Genomic DNA, 21,703 nt, shown 5'->3' on the forward strand with positions numbered 1-21,703 from the left:
ACTTACATGTGAAACTTCAGATTTAGTACTAGCAGAGCTGTTAACATCTTTGCACGTCTTTATTTACCACCCCAGGCTGAGAGTTAAGAATTGAACTGTCTGAGGATTTGGTATGTAAACAAATAAATCTTTATTCTCTTTGTTTCACATCAGGTGGCTTTCTTCTTTGTACATGCTGCAAACAGTAGGAATCACTGCAAAGTAACTGATGTTTTAAACTCTTATCCAATCTGTAACTCTTCTTTACAGGGGTGAATTAATTTGTACTGCTGCCTTTCTAACCCAAGGTGCTTCACAAAAAAAATGCACAAAATCATTTTTTTTAAAAAAAAATTATTAAATAACATGATTTCATTGTAACACCCCCAAAGAAACCAAACTGCTATAAAGCCGAAGAGCAGGAAAAATTTCCAGGGTATATACTTTTGACAGTCAAAGTTCACAAAAGCTTATCCCTTGGAAAAATGTTGTTGGACTTGAAGGTGCTACTGGACTCGATTTTTATCCTTTCAGACAGTTGCCCACATTGTCTTGTTTGCTATTAAGCTCTGATGTATATTGCAATGAGCAGTCAGCATACAAGCAATGAGCAGTTAGCATACAGGCAATGGGAAAACAGCAGCTGTTTTTCTAGTTAACATATGGCATTGCTTTATATCAACTCAGACCACTGGTCCATCTTGCATCATATCACCTGCTCTGACTGGCAGCAGCTTTCAGCCAGAGGAAATCTTTACCCAGCACACTGTAGCTGAGATTCAGAAGCTGCAGATTGTTTCTGGGGCCTTCTGCAGGCCAAGAATGTGATCGACTACTGAGCCAGAGCCCTTCCCTGTATTAGGGCTGGTTTCCTTCCAAAACATAAAGAGCATAATACTACCAAACCCATTAAAATTATCCTACAAGCCATTTTTAAAAAAAGTTTTGCTCTCCACCCCTTATTCCCAAAGGCCAGCAACCTGCTTCTTAACTGATAATAGTATCTACAAAGCCTCACAGAATGTTATTTTCTTTAAAAAAAAAAAAAGATCATCCACAAATACGCATGCACGCACACAACCCTTCTGCAAAATTTCTCAAAAGTATGAAATATGTTGTTCAGGCTGATCTATTTAAACCTGAGTGTAATGCATTTTAAAAGTACATCTCTCTTACTCTCACACACACACACCACTCTCACAGCAACTAAGACTCACTCTTTTGAAACTCAGGCTGTCTCTAACGGAAGAAGAATACATTGTGGATATTTAAGGCAGAGCAATTACCTTAAAATGATTTTCAAACATGCCAGACAGGAGTGTAAATGCTTCTTTGGCTAAATGCACTCACGCTCTTATCAGTCCTGTCTACTGAGGGTAGGATGCGGGTGGTGGAGGGCATGGCTTTATTACTCCTTGGTCCATTTCCATTGAAGCTCTCTCAAAACATGCAGGCTACTTTCTTTACCTGACATTGTACAGGCACTTTTCCCCATAACTGAACTTGAACGGCTGTTCTTGACTGCAAGCAGAGCCGAGCTCAGAACACGGACTGTGGGGTTCCTTCTTGATTTTCACTGGGAGACCATGAAAAGCCACTGGAAAGAGAAGGGGAAGAAGAAAAAAACAGAAAGAGAAACTAAGCATGTACAAATATAAGCAGACGTGATCAGGAAACTAGGACTCTGGTATAAAGTAAATATGATGCTGTGCAGCTGCTATGCACAGCTAAGCTTTATGTGAAAATGGTGCTCTCTATCTTAGGGATGCTACTGAATTTTTCCACCCCAGTTTCAACTCCAAAGTTCCAATTTTATTTTCCATTGCAAGCACCAAGCTCATGAGTCTTTATTTACACTGTATTCCAGTGCCTTTTCTGTTTTAAAGGCAAACAATAATTATTAGCCAATGTGTAGAATTTACATCAAAGGAAGGGAATTGATCAGCAAATAGAAAATCAAGTTGTGTAAAGGGACAAAACAAAAAGGCTCATGAAAACAAAAAACTCAAAATGAATACATACTCATATGTTCCCCTTCTGCTGCTTTCCATATAGGACTAGCAGGACAACGATCCATGACCACATAGTGTACCCCACTGATATGCTAACACAGGGTTGGGTCTCAGTGACTTGGGTTGAAATCAGTCAGTGGAAGATCACCTTTGGATCTAATCCGCTGCATGCACAGTAGCTGAGGACCGAATTTAAACATGAATCTGACAGGATGCAATGGTGTGCTGATCAGCAATTTCGTCTTGCTCGCTAATAGGTTTTAAAACAGGGCATCTTCTGGTTTGCAGGCACATGTCTGAACAAAAAGGGGTTGTGCTAGAAAACTCATTGGTTCTCATTAGACTATGATGATAAAATGCTTATAGATCAGGACCATGGCAACAAGAATAAAGAAACCCAAATTAAGATTTATTCTCCATTAATATTTATGTCCCACAAACCTCACAATGTCCTATCAATCTATTTTTTTCTGCTCTCCAAGGGCACTGATGTGTTTTTCACAATTCAGAACAATGGCAACAAATCTAGGGACTTCATGCACAATTATGGTGCTTCCAGTTCTTGCTCATAAGCTGTCCATGTGCACAGGGATTCTCTCTTAGACATGCAGAACATTCCCAAGAGGGGACAGGTGCATCAAAGCCATATCTCCGCTGACTCAAGTTTTGCACTTTTTCAGATTAATGCAAATGATATCCAAATGTAATGCTTATGTTTATTCCACACACCTAAAATAAGCAAATTAGCTGTAGCTAATATTTTCATTTGCCTGTTATGAGACAAGTAACCCTTTCTTTGGTTCAGTGCTTCCAAGAAAATGCGTGATTATTTTAAAACCACTGAGTAAAAAACAGTCCCCTTCCAACAAAAAGCCAGTGAAAATGACCAGGAACCTCTTTGGGTATCAGCAATAAATAGGAGACCTCAGAGGTCCTTTGTACTAGTAATGCTTTTATTGTTTGAAGAGAGTCATGGCCAAGATCCCAACTCATTAGCAGGGAAGCCACAGTTCATTTGTGTTTGTGTCTAATTACCCCATAAGTCAAAAGTACAATTCTCATCAGGAGAAAGGACTTGAACATATCATTACAGGGAGGGCAACTTTTAGTTGTGGAGGCACTTGAAATCCTTCCACAATAGAAAAACAGATCTGCCATATAAACTGTCCCCCTTCCCCAAACCATTTATTATTTTTGTTTTCTCAGTTTCAGGGCAACTTGAACTGCTTAAAAAGCCACCATGGTTTTATAGAAAGTACTGGAGAACATGCTGCCAAGGTACAGCAGAATACCTACTGTCTGGATACAGTTGGAATATTTTATTAACTAAACAGCCCCTCTAATTAGGGCAACTCAAAGTCAAAAAGCCCCAGGAATAAAATAGCTCAGGTCAGGCCAAGCATAGCCTTCGGATGTTCCCCATTAACTTTTCTTAGTTTGGTCATGCCACTTAGGTAGGCCTTATGCAATATTTTATTTGCCAAGGACCCATTTTTTACCAGATACAGTTTTCTAAAAGATCGAATACATCTTCCTTCAAAAAACCTACCCAACCATCAAACACACTACCATCATCCCAGAGATTTCGATCAAGGGTTCATTGTTTCAGAAACTGAAGACTGAGGAACCAAACTCTCCACAATCTGCTTGAAAATTCTCAGCAGGTTATGAAAATATATACAATAACATTGCTTAGCCGCTACTCACTCCCAAACACACAACCTTTTATAAAAGAGTTCCATATGTTTGAAATCTCTTCTAAAAACCAGTGCACTAAGTGAGGAATTCATATATATTAGGTTCTTTTTCAAGCAGTGTGACTTACCCAGTTTGACCCAAGCTTGTCAGGGCCTGGGAGCTAAGCAGGGTTGGCCATGGTTAGTATATATGTGGGAGACTGTGGTCGCCACACAGAGGAAGGCAATGGCAAAATGACCTCTGTTCTTCTCCTGCCTAGAACAATCTATGTAAGAGCTTACCGAGTCAGCTGCAACTCAGTGACACCTTCTTCTTCTTTAAGAAATATGTGGCCACATGTTCAGATAAAAACAGTAGCTCAATAAAACCCTGTTTCGCCACTATATGAATGAGCACATGTTGCCCCCCCCCCCCCGGATTTAATGAAGGATTATCAATTACAAATTATACTTCGCATTTTTCTTGCAAACCAGGATTCCAAACTAAAGGCATCTTGAATTGGCTGTGGCTTAAATTAGCCTACCACATGAAGATAAATCTATAGACTGACTACACCATGTATGTTCTCCCTTCCATGTTTTATTTCACAGTAACATTCAAATGTTGCACATACAGCACAAGAGAAGCTCAAAGGCTATGGTTGCCAGACTGCCCCCCCCCCCCAGAAGAGATGGGAGAGCTCTGCCGCCAGGACCTCCCCAGCTGCAGATCAGCTGGCCAGTGGGGGGGGGGGGGACTAACCAGCAGAAAGAAGAAGGCCCAGGCCATGTTCAGGAATGTAATCTTTACTTACAACTGATGATATCATGGCAGTGACTTCTGAGCAACACCCTGGTATTTGGGCAAAAACTCTATGATAGAAGCCAGTTTTACAAAAGTTTTTTCCAAATATCTGAGCAAGTCACTGTCATGATGTGGTCTGAGCCTTTCTCTTTCTCCTGGTAAGTTCCCCCACTCCCCTGCCAGTTGTCAGGAAGGACTTGGCAGCCCTATCAAAGGCAGATCTGAGACCTCATGTTTTATGGTTTCAGAATAGAGCTTACACTGGTCCCAGAAAATGAAATTTAACAATAGGTGGAAGATATAGTTTTTAACTGGACCAACCTCTGTCAGTTATAACAGTATGCAAGTTTTCAAGTTACACAAGAGTCTTCAGCACTTCAGCCCTGGAAAAAATAAAGTTAGCACAGCAGCCACCAATATATTTCACTCTCTTGTTTGGGGCTAACAGATACAGGACAATCTCCTGCTCTATTTAGTTACAGAAATCTTAAGCCTTTGCCAAGAGTACTGCTGGTGACTGCCAAGCTAGGCATCTCCAAGACCTGGAATGACTGTTTCTTATATTCTACTAGAAAGTCTTCAAGCATGCCTGGTTGTCCTTCCAAGATGTTGCTGCCAATTTCTTCAAGCCTTGAAACCTGGCTCCACCTCCATTCTGCACACTGCTACCATGCTGCTGCTGAGAATTTCCAAAGACATTAATCAAGAAGTATAAACGCACAATTTTAGAAACTGGCAACAATTCATTTTAAGCCTCCCCTATGTTCGCTGCTTCCTTACTTGCAGTTAACCCATCATGAAAAATGACTTTCTCCTTATTTAACTTAAATAAGGGGAGTCCAAAGCAACCCACATTGGAGCCATATACTGAGAAAGGTCGGGGTATTTCATCACAGCATGGAAAGCATGAACGGCTGCTAACAGGCAGTTTTCCAGCTCACTGGCACAGGCACAAGCAAAAGCGGCACATTCATTTTTGTGCAATTTGCTTTTACCTTCCCACATGGAGTTGGTGCATGTAAAAGGCTGTTAAGTACTAAATTATTCCTTATCAAATCACCATCATCTGGAGTCATGATCAACACTAATTAAATTACTTTCACTGAACACGGCTCCTGCCTGCTGCCTTCAGCTGCAAGGTACATTTTATTTTGCTTACAGTACTGTGCTAGTGAGGTCCAGAGTACAAAGCTAGAAGGCAGCTATGCTGGAGTTTTTAATTAAAGTTCATCCCACCTTCTTCAGGTTCTCCAGGATTCAGAGTCTCAGAGCAGAGAGGTTAACTCTTTCATGTCATCTCACCTCAGAAAAAGCTTTTGTTCCTGTATAGAGGCAACACTTAGTACATGGTATTCCAAGGGATTTTACAAGAGATCTTTATCTGACCTACCGCTTCAGCCTAGGTATCAAATTTGAATAAGCACTCAGGTGTTCCCCAGATATGTTTACCATGCAAACTTTTGTTCACAGTTCTTTAAAAAAATATTCCTACTGCGGAATCAAAGAGGCAAATTGCATCAAATGATGGCTACTGGACAGCATGTCAATCTCCCCATACAAGTCTAACAGCACACCAACCAGAATGCTAAAACCCCTCCCTGCCAAAAAGCATGTCTCTCATCTTCCATCCATGCCACTGCCCTGATTAATTTAGGCCTGCATGCTATATCGAACCCCTGAAATTTAGCTTTAAAAGTGGAAAAAAGGAACACTGGTGGTGTAAAGTGCCATAAAGCTCAAGCTGAGTTATGGCAACCATGTAGCGTTTTCAAGGCAAGGGATGTTCGGAGGTTGTTTGTCATTGCCTGGCTCTGCATTGCAACCCTGTACTTCCTTGGTGATCTCCCATCCAAATATTAACCAGAGCTGACCCTGTTTAGCTTCCAAGATCTGATGAGATCAGGCTAGCCTGAGCCATTCAGGGGGAACATCAGAAAAATACATTACTCATTATCTTGACAAGCAAAGATCACATTCCTGAACATTAAGAATATTATAAATACAACTAAGTTAGCCAATCTTCTGATCATCTACGTGTTGGGCTGTAGGAGAAAGAAGTCATATTAAAGTACTTGGAAAACATTTCTAGATTCCACACTCAAATATTCTAGGTAAGATGGTACACACCCTGACCTGGATAGCTCAGGCTAGTCTGACCTCATCAGATCTTGGAAGCTAAGCAGGGTCAACCCTGGCTAGTATTTGGATGAATGTTGCATTCAAGGCCATGTCTGGTTGCTGGCTGGCCTGTGACAATGGGAGACCTCCAAGCAATACCAGGGTCATGCTGTGGAGGCAGGCAATGGCAAACTACCTCTGAACTTCTCTTGTCTTGGAAACCCCACAGGGTTGCCATAAGTCACCTGCAACTTCATGGCACTTGCCACTACCACCACCAAGATGGTACACAAGATACATAAATGATTATAAAATTACTTGCTATTAATGAGTTGGACCTTTATGAATGAGTTTTGTTATACCCATATAATAAAGTATAAAAGCAAACCAGGCAATATATAGTGCACTTCACTATGAGGAAGTACTATCATTCTTGGATGGAAGCTGATATTTGATTAAATGGAGTACACAACTTGGGATCATCTTTTTAAAAAATGTTTGACTTTATAATTCCAACTTCTTCCTCAGTGGGGACCAATGTTCCCTCTAAGCTGCAGAGACTTGTGAGCAAAAATTCTACTTTGTGAGCTACTAGTATTAAAGTTGTGAGCTACTGGCATTAAAGTTGTGAGCAGCTGCATAAATTATTGTGCTCTGAGGCCATTTTTCCTGAGCTAAGACAGAAATGTGTGAGCTGAAGGCTAAAAATCTGTGAGGTAGCTCACACTAACTCAGCTTAGAGGGAACACTGGTGGGAACTCAAAACAGTTTACATCATTTCCATCCATTCTATTTCATCCTCACAATAACCCTGTGAGGCAGATTAGGCTGAGAGTCTGTCACTGGGTGTGGTCACCCAGCAAGGATCCGTGGCAAGGTGGGGACTCAAACCTGGGGCTCACACATCCTAGTCCTCCACTCTAACCACCCTACCATACTAGCTCTCCATGGCCTCATGACATCTTTGCAGACTCCGCTGTATGAAGAAGGCACCAGTGTAATATCCTTCTAGCTCTCTCCTGTTCTCCCCCCTCCATGTTATTTAGAACTAGGATTTTAATATTAATTGTAGCTTTCAAAAAACCACCAAAACCACCACTACCACTCCACTATGACTCCATGCTCCTCAACTAAATTGATGTTTATGGAAGCTCCTGGAAAATCTCCATCATTTGTGGAGAAGGGGGAAAATGATCCTATGAAAGTGTCAGGAAGACATTTCTAGTTGTATTGGAAACAATTATAAGAGGTCAATTTAAACATGTGAACAAGACCACATTAATCCATTCTATAAGGACAGAGACACAATCATAAGGGTCACAACGCCCTGTGCAGAGAAAGTGCAGTTTGGGAATGGTCAGTAGGCCTTGAACAAAAACGGAACTACTGAAGGTGGTTTTCAGTTAAAGGTTGCAATATATACTCAAGCCACAACCACAACAAGCTAAAAATTAAGTTTGGATACAATGAAAACACACAAAGAGAGTCAAGGCATGTGTGGATCTTTGCTATTTGGACCACAAGCCACATAAATTCAGGTGACATAGATTCCACAGTGCAAGGAATATTTTTGAACCAACAAAAGCACAAAAACATGCATCCAATGGCAGGTGGAATGTTGATGCCAAAAGTAAGACAGTGGTGCTGGCAAACTTGCATGCAAAAGTGAATTTTGCAGCACTAGACCGAAATGGTAGAACTTTGTGTTCTAGCAGGAGAAAAGGGCAGACATGTCTTGTATAATAATAATATTGTCCTAATATGCAAATAAGTTTCTGCTGAGCTTTTTCTACAAAAAAAGCCCTGTGTGAAACAATGGTAATATCAGGGGTTTGGCCTAATATGCAAATGAGTTCCTGGTGGTTTTTTTCTACAAAAAAAGCCCTGCTTGATGAGGTTAGCTCTTCTCACACATTGTTTGAAATAAACATTTCTAAATTATGTTTCCAAGAAAGTTATCTGCACTTTCATACCAATCAAGGAATTGTAGTAGTGTTCCAGAACGAAAAGACTTTATCGACACAAAGTGTGTATAGGGCATAGGCTTTTTCAGGGAAGTGAGCAGAATGGACGGGGCCAGACACACCCCTATCTCTTCTGACCTCACTCTGTCTCCAGGCGATGAACTGAATGAGATGAGCTCAGTTTAATATGCCGTTAAATTCAAGAGGCAAAAGGGGTTCGGATAAAACCCCACAGTGCTGGAAGACACGTTAAACCTATCTACCAGCCCATGCATAAGACTCAAGAGCAGCGGGCACTTCAGATATAGGCCTCTCAAGATTCTTTTCCAGTACATTTCCCTCTGCCAAGCCCTCCCTCCCCCTCTTTCTCCAGCACGCAAAAATCCATTACTAAAGGGTCTAATCTCAGCTATCAGTACAGAGTGCCTTTTAGGGAGCCATTAAACCATTTCTCTTGTTTACAGTGCCTGAAGAAAGATGTGAATTATGTCTGTGACAAAGTGGGTGATAACATTTCTAAACTGCTATCAAAATGCAAACTGAAATACATTTAAAGGACAGGCGTCCCTGATTTTGTTTTTTGCAATTTTCTTCACCTGGTCTAAGATAGGTAAACATGTTCCAAAGAAGACACTTTGAAAAGAGACTCTACTAAGAAGGGCAGTTGGTACTGAGTGCTTTCCAAATTTGAAAACAAAAATATTTTGCTTCAACATCTTTAGTTAATACAAAGGCTATAGCTGAAAAGCAGATAAAATATTTTTAAAGGACCCTACAAAAAAGTTTCTGAAACAAGAAGTTGCTTTGTTACAAAAAAGGTGTTTCTAGCTGAGAGCATAATGATCACTAGTATCATTACAATCCTTTTATTTCAATCCTCTGCTATTACTATTTGGAACTTGAGATGCAAATCAAGCGAGATGCAAGATGGATGTGCAGATTCTCATTAACAGAGAAAAGCACTCTGAAAATGGAGTTGCCCTTCCATATAACCATTGTTCTTCATTTCAATGTGATTTCAACTGCAGCCCCACAACTGGGAGACGTACTTAGGAAGGTCAAATCACAGAATATCCTACAGCTTTTTAAGCCTAATATCTCTCATTCCCTGAGTAGGACCCTTTGATATCAAAGACCTCAGCCAAAGGGCACCTAACCCACCCAGTTCTAATTTCCAATTGGACATCACAAAGAACTATGCTATCATCATCAGCATCTACAGTGGAGAAAGTGAGTGGGTCATGTGACAGCAGAGAGATTCTTGAAAAATAATAGTTACAGGTAAGCACAACTGCTATGTTCTCTAGCAGCTGCCGGAAGAGGTGAGGGCCCTGCGGGACCTTGCTCAGTTTCGCAGGGCCTGTAAGACAACCCTCTTCCAGTTAGCCTACGCCTGACTGGGAAATAAATGTAGCTTATTAGACTTCTGTGACTCATACGGTATAGATTTAATGTTAAAATTTTAAGGTTTTTAGGTTTTTAAATGTTTTAACTTTTAAATGTAATAATTTTGAACTCTGTTTTACTGTTTTATTGTTTGCTGTGAGCCGCCCTGAGACATTTTGTGGGAAGGGCGGGATATAAGTTATAGAAAGAATGAATGAATGAATGAATGAATGAATGAATGAATGAATAAATAAATATTCGGTCTATTGAGCTCTTACCAGAAAGAGTACATCATAAGGACTGGACATTTCTTCTAGATGTGCCACTGTGGGTGCTGATTTCCTTTCCAGGAAGGACACAGACTAATAGACATATTTCTGTGTGGTATTAATTACTGAAGGACTGATATGTGCATTTGCTCTCATGAAAAAAACTATCAGGTACGTGTATTGTGACTTACCTGTTTGGATTCAATTGCAGGGTCCTCTCCTGAAAAGAAGTACCCTTCTGTGGGAATCTGGGTGCGTATGAGAGACACTAAATGTATTTTCTCCTGGAGAAAGCTTGGCAGGCCATAGCAGATCCTCCCTATCTCCCCCTTTTCTGTATTTTATGTGAGTTCTGTCCTTTCCAAATAGCAGGAAGCCAGTCTCAGTTGCATTCTACTTCACAGCTATAGTTATGCTAATGACTCTGCTAGTAAACTGAGGGCTTTGGTGTTAGGAATCTCCAGGTGATTCCTGGAGAGTTCCCAGAATGCCTTCCAGGACAGCTCCCAAGATGCGCCTTTGTGCCCCAGGAGGCACTGGGTGTCCCAGGATCCACTATGTGCCCTCAAGAAAATGAAAAGAGCTTGAGAAGCCCTCTTCTATTTACACCAATCATTCTTCTATGTGGAATATTTCCTAAACACAGACTTCCTCCAAGAAGGCACTGTCTTTAATGCTCTTAAATTGACACACTTAATCATTCGGAGATTACACAAAACATAAAGATGAAGGCTTTGATCAGCATATTGTATTTTGGAATTATGTGTATGTTTTAGGAAATGTCACATGAATATGGTACAAATGTTATAGTGGAAATGGTAATTATTGTGTAGTGACATTTTTGGTTGCCACAACAATTACAAACCCTAAAGATCCTGCAGAAGTACCTCCAAGTGTTTCTTTACCACCCTGAGTTTCAGGTCAATATAAAAGATGCAATTCCTTGAATGATCAAGTACTACTGCTTCTTTCTATGAGGTCCCCCATTCTCATAGCAAAACATAATCATAATGCTGGGAAGGAAAGTTAAATAGAATTCACGCTGTGTATATTGTATATCTACTCAAAAAAAGGCGACATACACCCACTTAGGGCTTTTTTTTTCTGAGGGAACACAACAGAACAAAGTTCCAGAACCTTTTCATAGGGCTGCTAGGTCCAACTCAGAAAATATCTCATTGGGGCAATTTACTTATGGAAGTTGCTGAATGTAACCATCTGCTGCATCCCAACCAACTTCTTCAGACTAACAGGACAACAAAGCAGAGCAGTCTAGGCCACGGGTGTCAAACTCATTTGTTAAGAAGGCCAGATTTGACATGAGACCTTGTCGGGCCGGGCCATGTGTATCATATAATGTAACATCAGGTAGCGGACATATAAATTTTATAAAGGGCACGGACACACAATTAAAGATTTTTTTAACTTAAAATAAAACATGCTTAAAATATTAGCACGCTTGCAATATTTTGTTTTACGGTCTCTATAAATGTCACCTCTTGCTATGAATTATTGCATCAAAAACTGCAATGTCTGTGCTGTACCAGTCTTGAATATGTGCTGTTGCGGTGTACACATCTGTACGTTGCAAACCTACTTTTGATTCATTGACAATCATTACAGATATCTCATGGTCAATGCTTTGAGCCTAAGACCCAGAGGAATATAAAGCAGCTGGACACTGAGCTTTATACATAAGTTGCTTCACGTATTAGTCAAGAACATGTGAAGGCACCATGGCACAGACTGAGAGCTATGGGCTTGTCTACAAAACTATAATTTTCCTGAGAAAAATGATAACAAAAAAAACACAACTCCTCCCCCCCAAAAAAAAACTACTACAAGAACAGAGAGACAGCCATGAACAATGGTCAGTGTCAGCCTACTATCTGGGAAGTCTAAATTCAAGACCCTCAATCAAAGGAAAATGTGAAAGAAAAATTAAGGAAAATTTGCTGGGTAAACCTGGGGTGGAACACACTCTCAGCCTAATTTTGATATTTCTTTTCTAAACAGTTCACATGCTTTCCTACTGAGAAAGACTGGAGGGCATGAGTACAGTGAAAAAGAGGAGTAGAACCCAGTTACACCCATAACAAGCCCAACAAAATTCTCTCTCTCTCTCTCTCTCTCTCTCTCAGTAGCAAGACAAAAAGCTCATACCTTCAGTAAAACATTGCTAGTCTTAAAAGCACTCTTTGTAGCTCTCCCAATGGTGGGGACTGGCAAAGGAAGATTTGGCTTTTTCTTTCCTTCCCTGGGGCAAGAGGAGGGGGAGGAGCCTCAGCCATTCATTAGAAGGAAGAGAGGCTTGCCTCAGTAGCTCTGCAGGGTGATTAATTGAGCCTGGCAAACTTAATCACCCAGCAGAGCTATAGAGTCAACCTCCCTCGTTGGCTGAGGCTGCTTCTCTCTCCTCCTCCCTTTGGGATAAGGGGGGGGGGGGAGAGGGAAAGGCTGCTTTGCTGCTCTGACCTGTCCAGGGAGAAACACAAAATGGCGACCGAAAAAAGCAGGCAAGGGAAAATGAAGCAGACAACAGCCAGTTGCTGGAGGGCCTGATTGGAGCCCTCTGCAGGCCTGATCTGGTCCGCGGGCCATATGTTTGACACCCCTGGCCCAGGCACTGGAGTTTTCCTCCAAACAGAGGGACTCCACTTGCTTCTCTTCTCACACGCCTCACAAACACACCAGAAAGACTTATGTGGCACTGCCTACTCACTACACCCACTCAGCTTTCCTCTTGCTTGGATTTAAAGGTGCACACATATTCCAAAAGAAAGGCAGTTTGCAAGCTTCTTTTAAGCCTCCACAGATTTAAAGGCACATTGTGGCTGTTGGGACAGGGCTTCCCCCACCAGCCAGCTGGCTAGCAGCAGGGAGAAGCCTCCAAAACAGAAGGATCCTCCACTGGGACCTGGGGACAGGCAAGCCTACCTCTTCATGGAAACAAAATTCTCAAAAAAAATGTTTAAAAGTTCATGAGGGGCACTCTAGTGTTTCTCCTTAATTTTCCTCTTGAAAGCTCTGGCACATCTTTTTCCAGAAAAAAAGCCTGCATCCACCCTAAGGAAAACACAGTTGTCTGATAGCACTGAATGATCTGAGAAGTCAGAGTTGTACTGCAGACCAAAAGAGAGTCTGTTTTGCCATGGGGACTATCAATCTGGCAGAAAACCTAAGGCCCAAAAGTCTCTGAATGTTGTGTGTTCCCTGTACAGCATGAACACTGATGCTGCCTGACAGTCCAAGACAGCTGAATAGTTTAGAATGAAATCCACATTACTGATGCACTATCAGATCCAGAATTTTCCCCAGCTGAGGATCAGTCCCAATTTCTGTACAAGGGCACCACTTACTGTACATACACAGATCTTTGGGTAGTGAAACTAGAACAGTACCTCCAACCATTCATCTGAATCAACATCCATTGCAAAACTACATCTAAATCAGCATATCAATGACAGATGCAGCATATTTCAATCCTTAAAATACATAAGAATACTATCACACAAGAAATATCCAGATGAGAGGTATGGATTCCATTCCTGATATTTATCTGATATGAATCAAAAGTAGATTATGTGCTTTCAAAACCAAAAGGCTCAGTACCCGGGACTGCCAGCCTCAAAGCATTACAGCTGATCTCCAGATTAGTATTACTGGAGAAATGGCTGCTTTGGAGGGTTGAGTCTATGGCATTATAACCTGCTGAGGTCCCTCCTCAAACCCTGCCTTCCTGAGGCGCTACCTACAAATCTCCAGGAATTTCCTGGTCCAATATTGGCAACCCTATCAGTACCACATCAATTTAAAGGAACTGACAGCATTAACCTAAGCAGAGTTGCACCTTTCTAAATCAACTGAAGTGAATGAGCTTAGAAAGGTGCAGCTTTACTTAGCAAATAACCATGAGTTAAAACACATTTTAGGATACATTCAAGGAAGTCTGAGACATCAATGGCATTCATTTTTTGTCCTTTTTAAATTATAGCTGGGGGGGGGACATCTATTTAAAAACTTAGAACATTAAAAAATGAATGCAATGTTTCTGTAATATTCAATTAAATGTGTAGGCAAAATAAAGTGCATTAAAGCACTAACAATGTTCATGAATGTATACTTTCTGTGAATTAATAATACTTCAGTTGATTATGAAAGTTGCCAATCCTTTAATAAAAAGACCCCCCCTACAACCTATTCATGTACATACAGCAAAAATCAATCTTTACATTTAACATGTTCTTCCCATTTTCACTGGAGCTTCACACACTTCATGGTTTATTCATGCAAGTTATTCCCATGATAAAAGGCACCATAGAGAAAGAGTTTACTCCCGCATAGCAGTCCCTACTAGCACATTGGAACACCCATGTCTCACTCATGGATACACATAGGATACTGTGATAGCTTAATAATGTTAATAAACCCTTCCCACACTACTATATTTGTCACAGAACTGACTAACAGGAACACTTCCTGTGAGCAAAAAATGTTCACATTGAAAGCAGCTTTCAGATATCTTTCTGTTCTCCCCTCCTCCCCCCAAGCAAAGTTGCAAAACTTGACAATACTTTGGCAAGAATATTAGATAGAATCCAATCCTATCTGGTTTTGGTTTGGCTTCAGACCAAATCATCCCAACCCACACTAGATTAGTGGATGGAAACAGCATGGCATCTCATTTTTGGAAACTAATTCAGTACGATGAGCCCAAGCACTAGATGGCAGAGCCAACTGGCAAAAATGGAGCATGTGGGCGAGATGCAGCCATGTGGGAAACTTATCTAACAAAAAGAAAAAGTACAGCTATGCAGTAGAAGCCACCTTTCCTAGAAAATTAAAGCATTCAAAAGTAGAGAACTAAATTTAAGAATGCCGTCTGTCTGAATCTCATACCCAAACCATGATTTTCCCTACTCCCCACATTAAAGAATTCAGAAAACAAATCCATTCTATGAAAGCTACACAATACAATATTTTAACAAGCACTCAAGACAGAAGAACTAAAAACAAGCATTTTTGTTGCCATTATCACTTCATTATGTTCTTCTTCCACTTTAGAAAATTCATCTCAGGTAAAATAATACTCTGTGAAACAGAGTAATAATAATATGGAACAGCCTCCCAGAGATCAGCAGAATATCAACACCCGTTTGCCAGTTTCAGAGGGAATGCAACACTGTCTTTCATTTAGATGAGCAGTTTTAACATACAGCTTTGAAGGGCAACTTTTCAGATTTGGTTTTAAATTGGTCATTACCTGCTGTTTTAATGGCTGTTTTTGATGTATCACTTTTATTAATGTAGGGTTGCCAGGTCTGTGATGGAACATATCTGGAGACTTTGGAGGTGGATCTGGGAGAAGGTGGGGTTTGGAGAGGGGAGGGGCCTCAAAATGGTACAATGACATAGAGACTGCCCTTCAAAGCAGCCATTTTCTCCAGGGAAGCTGATCTCTGCCAGCTGGACGCCAGTTATAAAAGCAGGAGATCTCCAGGCCCAACCTGGAGGCTGACAACCCTATATTCATGTCATCTACCTTGGGTCCTGGCTTGCTGAAGAGAAAGGTCTCTAAATGTGTTAAATAAGTATCTGTTACCAAGTATCTGTCACCAATCATTGTCTCTCAAGGGAAGTATAAAGGCACACATAGCATATTATCTCATCCCAAAGGCTTGTGTTGGATCATAGCCCCACTTCATCCTGAAAGCATGAGATCCCATGTAGTCACTGCCATCCACTAGTCCAGTGTCAGTCTTCCCACTCTCACCATCCCATCCCACACATTTAAATTCCACTCAGGTTTCCCCAAAAGGAATTAATTTCTCCTCCCCATAAAGTCCTGGCTAGCCCCAAATCTTCTACCCATTCCATAACATACAATACATCTCTCTCTCGGCTTGGCGAACGAAGATTTAAGAAGCCGAGAGAGAGATGTACATACAATACATAGGGCTGCCACAAAAAAAGTTCAAAAACACAGCTGGTGAAAAATTCAGTTACTTGATTGCTAATAGACGCCCGGTGTCTGTTATTCCAGTATTATTCAAAACTGAGTTTCCAGTTCAATTCGACATGCTTTTTAAAACTTTTTAGAGAACTGAACTAATCTGAAGGGCCATCTTTGCCTATATGAATCTGCCTGTATATTGAAATTGCTCCACTATGGACTGTTGCAGGAATGCATTCTGTCAGAGGTGAGGCAATCATCTACTTGTAGCAATATTTTTAAAGCTGTGGACCCAAAATTGTATCTCCCTAATGAGATACAATTTTCTCCTCCTTTGATGGATTTCCAGTGAAACCTTAACATAGCTGAAATTTAATTGTGGTTCAGGCAAAGAACAGATTGGTGATCTTCAAATGGATTGATGTGGGTTTTATTTTGCTAATTGAAATTATATTACTAATGATATGAGCAAAACGATTTTTACTTTTTATTTTAGGTTGCTTTCATCATGATGATTTCATTTTTATTCCATCTATTAATTCTTCCCTAACCCATTTTGGGTGCATATCTGTAGAACAGTATAATATAAACTCTGCAAATAAATAATTTTGTTGCACTCACTCGGGAATATAAATGAAAGATAAATGAACAAAGTAGGAAGCCCACAGATGAAGACCAAAAAAGAACTCGCCACACTTCTCACATATATCCTGCACTACTTCAGAAGGACCTGGTTAAGAGTTGAACTTAGTGAACTAGGGCTCATTCCAGGGCAGAAAAGATCTGGTCACAGTGATGCATGCCCTGGTTACATCTAGATTAGATTGTTACAATGCACTCTGTATGGAGCTGCCCTTGAGAAGTGTTCAGAAATTTAAATTGCTACAGAATGCTGCAGCCAGGATGTTGACTGGAGTGAGTAAGAGACCGTATCACTTCGGTTTTGTCAATCAACACTGGCTCCCAGTTTCTTTCTGGACATAACTTAAGGTACTGGCATTGACATTCAAAGCCCTTTACAGTTTGAGACCAATGTACTTGAAGGTATGCCTACTCCTTATGAACCTGCCTGACCACTGCTCACATATATGGAGTCCTTGCTTCATGTGTCCTGCCTTCTGGGATTAGGGAAGTAGCAACTCAGGAGAGGGCATTCCTGGTCATGGCACTAAAGCTCTGGAACTTTCTCTCCAAGAAGTCTCATCTGTCCCCTTCTGTTGCTGTCTTCCACCAGCAAGTAAAGTTTGTGTTGGTTGGCATTCCTTCAGAGATTCTTACTTCCTAAACAATATTTAATTTCTGTTCTTCTGTATGTATCTTAACCATTTTTAATTGTTTTAATGCTTTGTATTGAGAGGTTGATTTTGATGGTTTTAAAATGTGGTTTTATTATGTATGTTTTAAATAGTCACCTTGGTGGCCCTTGCAAGGGCAGAAACGTAGTATACAACTTTTGCAAATATAGATAGGGTAGACAGAGGTACACCAATGGAAATAAAACCCATCAAAGTTAACACTACATACTACAAAATGGCAGCATAAATTGCCAATACTGGTCTGTTTATCTGCTGCAAGCATACCCATATGACCAAGAAATTTCAGGTCCAACTCACCTGCAAGAGGAATTTTTTTCCTATTGACTTTGCACAACCTAGTTATTTAGCTAGGATAAACTGAGCCTTGCCATAAGCTATTCCTGTTTAAGCATAAGGAGGGACGGTGGCTCAGTGGTAGAGCATCTGCTTGGGAAGCAGAAGGTCCCAGGTTCAATCCCTGGCATCTCCAAAAAAAGGGTCCAGGCAAATAGGTGTGAAAAACCTCAGCTTGAGACCCTGGAGAGCCGCTGCCAGTCTGAGAAGACAATACTGACTTTGATGGACCAAAGGTCTGATTCAGTATAAGGCAGCTTCATATGTTCATAACAGCATCTCACCATCCAGATGGTAGCAACTGATCATTCATGACCAACTTTCAGGACACAGGTACATTTCATGTAAGGATACCCTGTAACTAATGTAAATAATTGCCAATGAGATAAAAAGGCACCATGCTAACCAGTGTTATTTAGTTTTGCCACAAGAGTTACATTTACAAAAACAAATTCTGGAGTTGAAAAACTAGGCTTCTCTAAATGCAACATTATTGAAAGCATCAGTGCTTATTTAATATCATTGATCTTTAACTTTCATGACACTCACTGTGAAGGAGACACAAAACTGACTCATGTTGTCCTTAATAGGGATGGGCATGAGCTAGAAATGGAGTTTCATGGGGTCTCATGTGCAACCTCCTGAACAAGTTTTGGTTTGTGGGGTTCATGAAGGAGGGCATTTTTAAATGTCTCCCCTTCCCAAGTTGTGCTTCTGCATGCTTCCAGGAGTGAAGTTGTGTTGCTTCTATGGCATGCTGTATCTCTGAAGGGAAGCAATTTACCTTCCCTTCAGAGATACAGCATGCCATAGAAGCAACACAACTCCAGAGAGGGCAGGAGGGATTTTTAAATGCCTCCTCGAGTCATGCTACAGCAGTGGCACACCTCCAGGACTGAAGGAAGAGGACATGGCCACGAACCAAACAAACTGCAGAACACCATGGCGGTTCATGGGTGGATAGGAAACCAGGTGGGTTCACAAACCACTAACTGGCCTGTTCATGACAAAATCAGGTTCATGCCTATCCCTAGTCTTGAACAATTTATAAAAGGCTACATGTTAGTGAACGAGGAAGCTGAAATATACTTCATAGCAACAAAAACCAAACAAAAGCTTAACTTAAGTTCAGTGCAACGAGTCAAATACGCTATGCAAAGGTGTAGTAAGTGAGGCATAATTTTATGCAATAATTTTATTTCAGCCATAATATTTAATTCCATTCCAACTTGGTAGTGAAAGCTCTTCTGACACAAATATCCAAGCGACAGAAAAACTCACATATAACAACTATAATCTGTTGTTATCTCAGATCACTTGGGGAGAGGGGCAACCACTGGGATGGCAAGGTTCAAAACCCCATTCAGCCTAGCTCAAGGGAGTGCACTTAGTTAGCCCCTGCCCCATTTTATCCTCACACCACCACCATGAGATAGGTTAGAATGAGAATGTTGAGGCAAAGTCATAGAATGAATGTATTGGTACAGTGGTAATTTGAACTCTGGTCAACCCAGTCCTGATTTGATGTTCTAAACGATGACTCTCATCGGGTAATCATGGACCAGTCATTATCCTTCAGCTTCTCTCACAAGTCTACTGCAAGGATAAAACTGGGGCTGCAAGGATGGGGCCCAGAATGTGCACTGTTCTGTACTCCGTGGAGAATACAGGAGATAGATATATAATAAATATGTATATCTGAAAACTGACACACATGCAAAACCCTGAAACATCACTTCTCCCGTTCAAAATGCATACGAAGGAAAATATTCTCAAGATTCCTTCTGTTAGCCATGCACTTCACGTCTTACTGTGTAGCATAAAAAAGCCACTTATTTATGACTACTCACTCTCACTATGACACCAGGAAAACATGAGGTGGTCTTCTAATTGAATTTACAGTTACAGCGTGCCGATGATGCAAGTCCAATGAAGACATGATTGAAACCCAACCAACTGTTCTGAGTCACCAATTTTTGTTGCTGTGGTTGAAAGACACCCCGCTGATTATCACGATCACAAATATATTCTAAATATCAAACTAGGAATGCTTGACCCTGATGCTTCACAAATATTAAAAACATTTTTTAAAAGAAGTTGAAAGCCAACTGGCTACTGTCAAAGAAGAGCTTTTGCTAAATGCCAAAGATAGTTAACTGGCTTCCAAAGCTGCAAAGAAAGCAATTACAAATGGACCAGGACCGGGGGGACACCCTTTTCAATAGACTGTCAGTAAACACCTTGTTAGGTCAAATGACTGATAGTGTCCTAAATTGTTTCAGTTGCTAGTGGAATTGAAATCCATATGACTAATATAAGGAAAGACTCTGTCAACAGTAAAAGAGAAAACACACATATAACAAATTACTATTTTGGCATAAGTTTATTCCTGAGGACCTACCTCCACTATCGCCAAAGGCATCAGGTCTGCAGAAGTGGTCTCAAGCATTTCCTTTCAATTCAGTCTTCAGTCTTCTTCCATACTATGTACAGCAATATATTTTCAGTTTCTTTTTAGACACTAAGAGTAGGCCCTAGTCTGGCATTCTAGCCATTATACCACACTGGCTTCTAAAGCCCCTTTCTTGCATTCCTTCCTCCTCTCCAATGGTTTGCCTCACCACCAACTAAATTTGAAATATAAACTGCTCAGAATTAGTACCTGTTTTTTGCATGCACTGTTCTATAAAGCAGCTTACATAGAGATGGTAAAAGAAGAGCAGCACTCATAAGTGCTGCCCTATAGGTTGCCTTATACTTTTAATGCCTGGGAAAATCTGAGAAAGTGCTATTGCATGGTTTTATCATATGCATTATATTGTTTTTATTGCATTATGTTATGATTTTGAAACTTACTGTAAGTCTTCATACATAAGGTAAAATATAAATAAAAAATAATAATTTAGGAGCCAGGAATGAAAGAATGCCAGGCTGTGAGGTATAAATCTACTCTCCAGTAAATCACCTTTGTCACAGTGAATGCTGACAGTTAAGTCACATGCCTAAGACGTTCAGCACTACGGCACTTAACTTGGAAGGCATTGCTGACCTGAATGCTGATACTCAGCAGGTTCTCATTGTACAACTAAGTGTACAGATGCAACATACAGTAGCCTGGACTGGATTTCCCCAACTAAACCTGTCCAGCTCCGCTTTCTGCAGATTTCAAAACCATATTTTAAGCAATGCGGCTGCTGTTTATATGAGTATGTTTACACTTCCTTGCTGACACCTGACTGCCAAAACTCACCTGTGGGAGGGAGCTAGAGATGTCAGTCCCCAGGCAGGGGTGGGGATCCCCCAATTTCATGGGTTCCTGCCCACCACTGGTAGGTGGGGAAGCCCCACCTCTAACAGCAACCACCAATAGCCAGCCACCCCTCTCCTTTCCCTCCTGCAAGATTTAAAGGGCCCTCCAGCTGATTGGAAGGAGCACATGGCCTGCCAAAGAGAGAGAGGAGGGAAAGTAGCGGCCACCAGCCACATGCCTGAAGTAGAAGTAATGAATCTGCCACTTGGAGTTCAAGTGTGCGCACACACACACACACACTTCTTGCCAAATGTATTTAAAGGGACCCTTTAAATCAGGGGTGTTGAACTCATTTGTTATGAGGGTTGGATCTAACATAAATGAGACCCTGCCAGGCCAAGCCATGTTGGACCAGGCCATGTGTATACCTATTAGGTTGCAGAGATATAAACTTTATAAAGGACACAGACAAACACAGACAACCTTTATAAAGAACACAGACAAAGTGGTTTTATTTATCTATAATTATTACAGTTTTTGATGGTGCGCCGCTCACGGCGGCGGACAGGGTCAAGAGCTTGGGGGTGCTATTGGAGCCTTCCTTAAAGATGGAGGCTCAGATAGCAGCCGCTGCCAAGTCCG

General features: G+C 40.9%; 1 protein-coding gene across 3 annotated transcripts in view; it reads right to left on the reverse strand.

Annotated features, from left to right (window-relative positions):
* ETV1 (ETS variant transcription factor 1) overlaps positions 1–21,703 on the reverse strand; it is a 90,956-nt gene that overhangs the window by 38,367 nt on the left and 30,886 nt on the right. For all 3 annotated transcript variants that reach the window (XM_060248586.1, XM_060248584.1, XM_060248583.1), the window contains one exon: positions 1,447–1,576. In XM_060248586.1, coding sequence (XP_060104569.1) covers positions 1,447–1,576 — 130 coding nt within the window. The remainder of the gene's footprint in view (positions 1–1,446; positions 1,577–21,703) is intronic.

This window comes from Heteronotia binoei, chromosome 10 (assembly GCF_032191835.1).
Source record: "Heteronotia binoei isolate CCM8104 ecotype False Entrance Well chromosome 10, APGP_CSIRO_Hbin_v1, whole genome shotgun sequence".
In the NCBI taxonomy this organism is placed as follows: domain Eukaryota; kingdom Metazoa; phylum Chordata; class Lepidosauria; order Squamata; family Gekkonidae; genus Heteronotia; species Heteronotia binoei.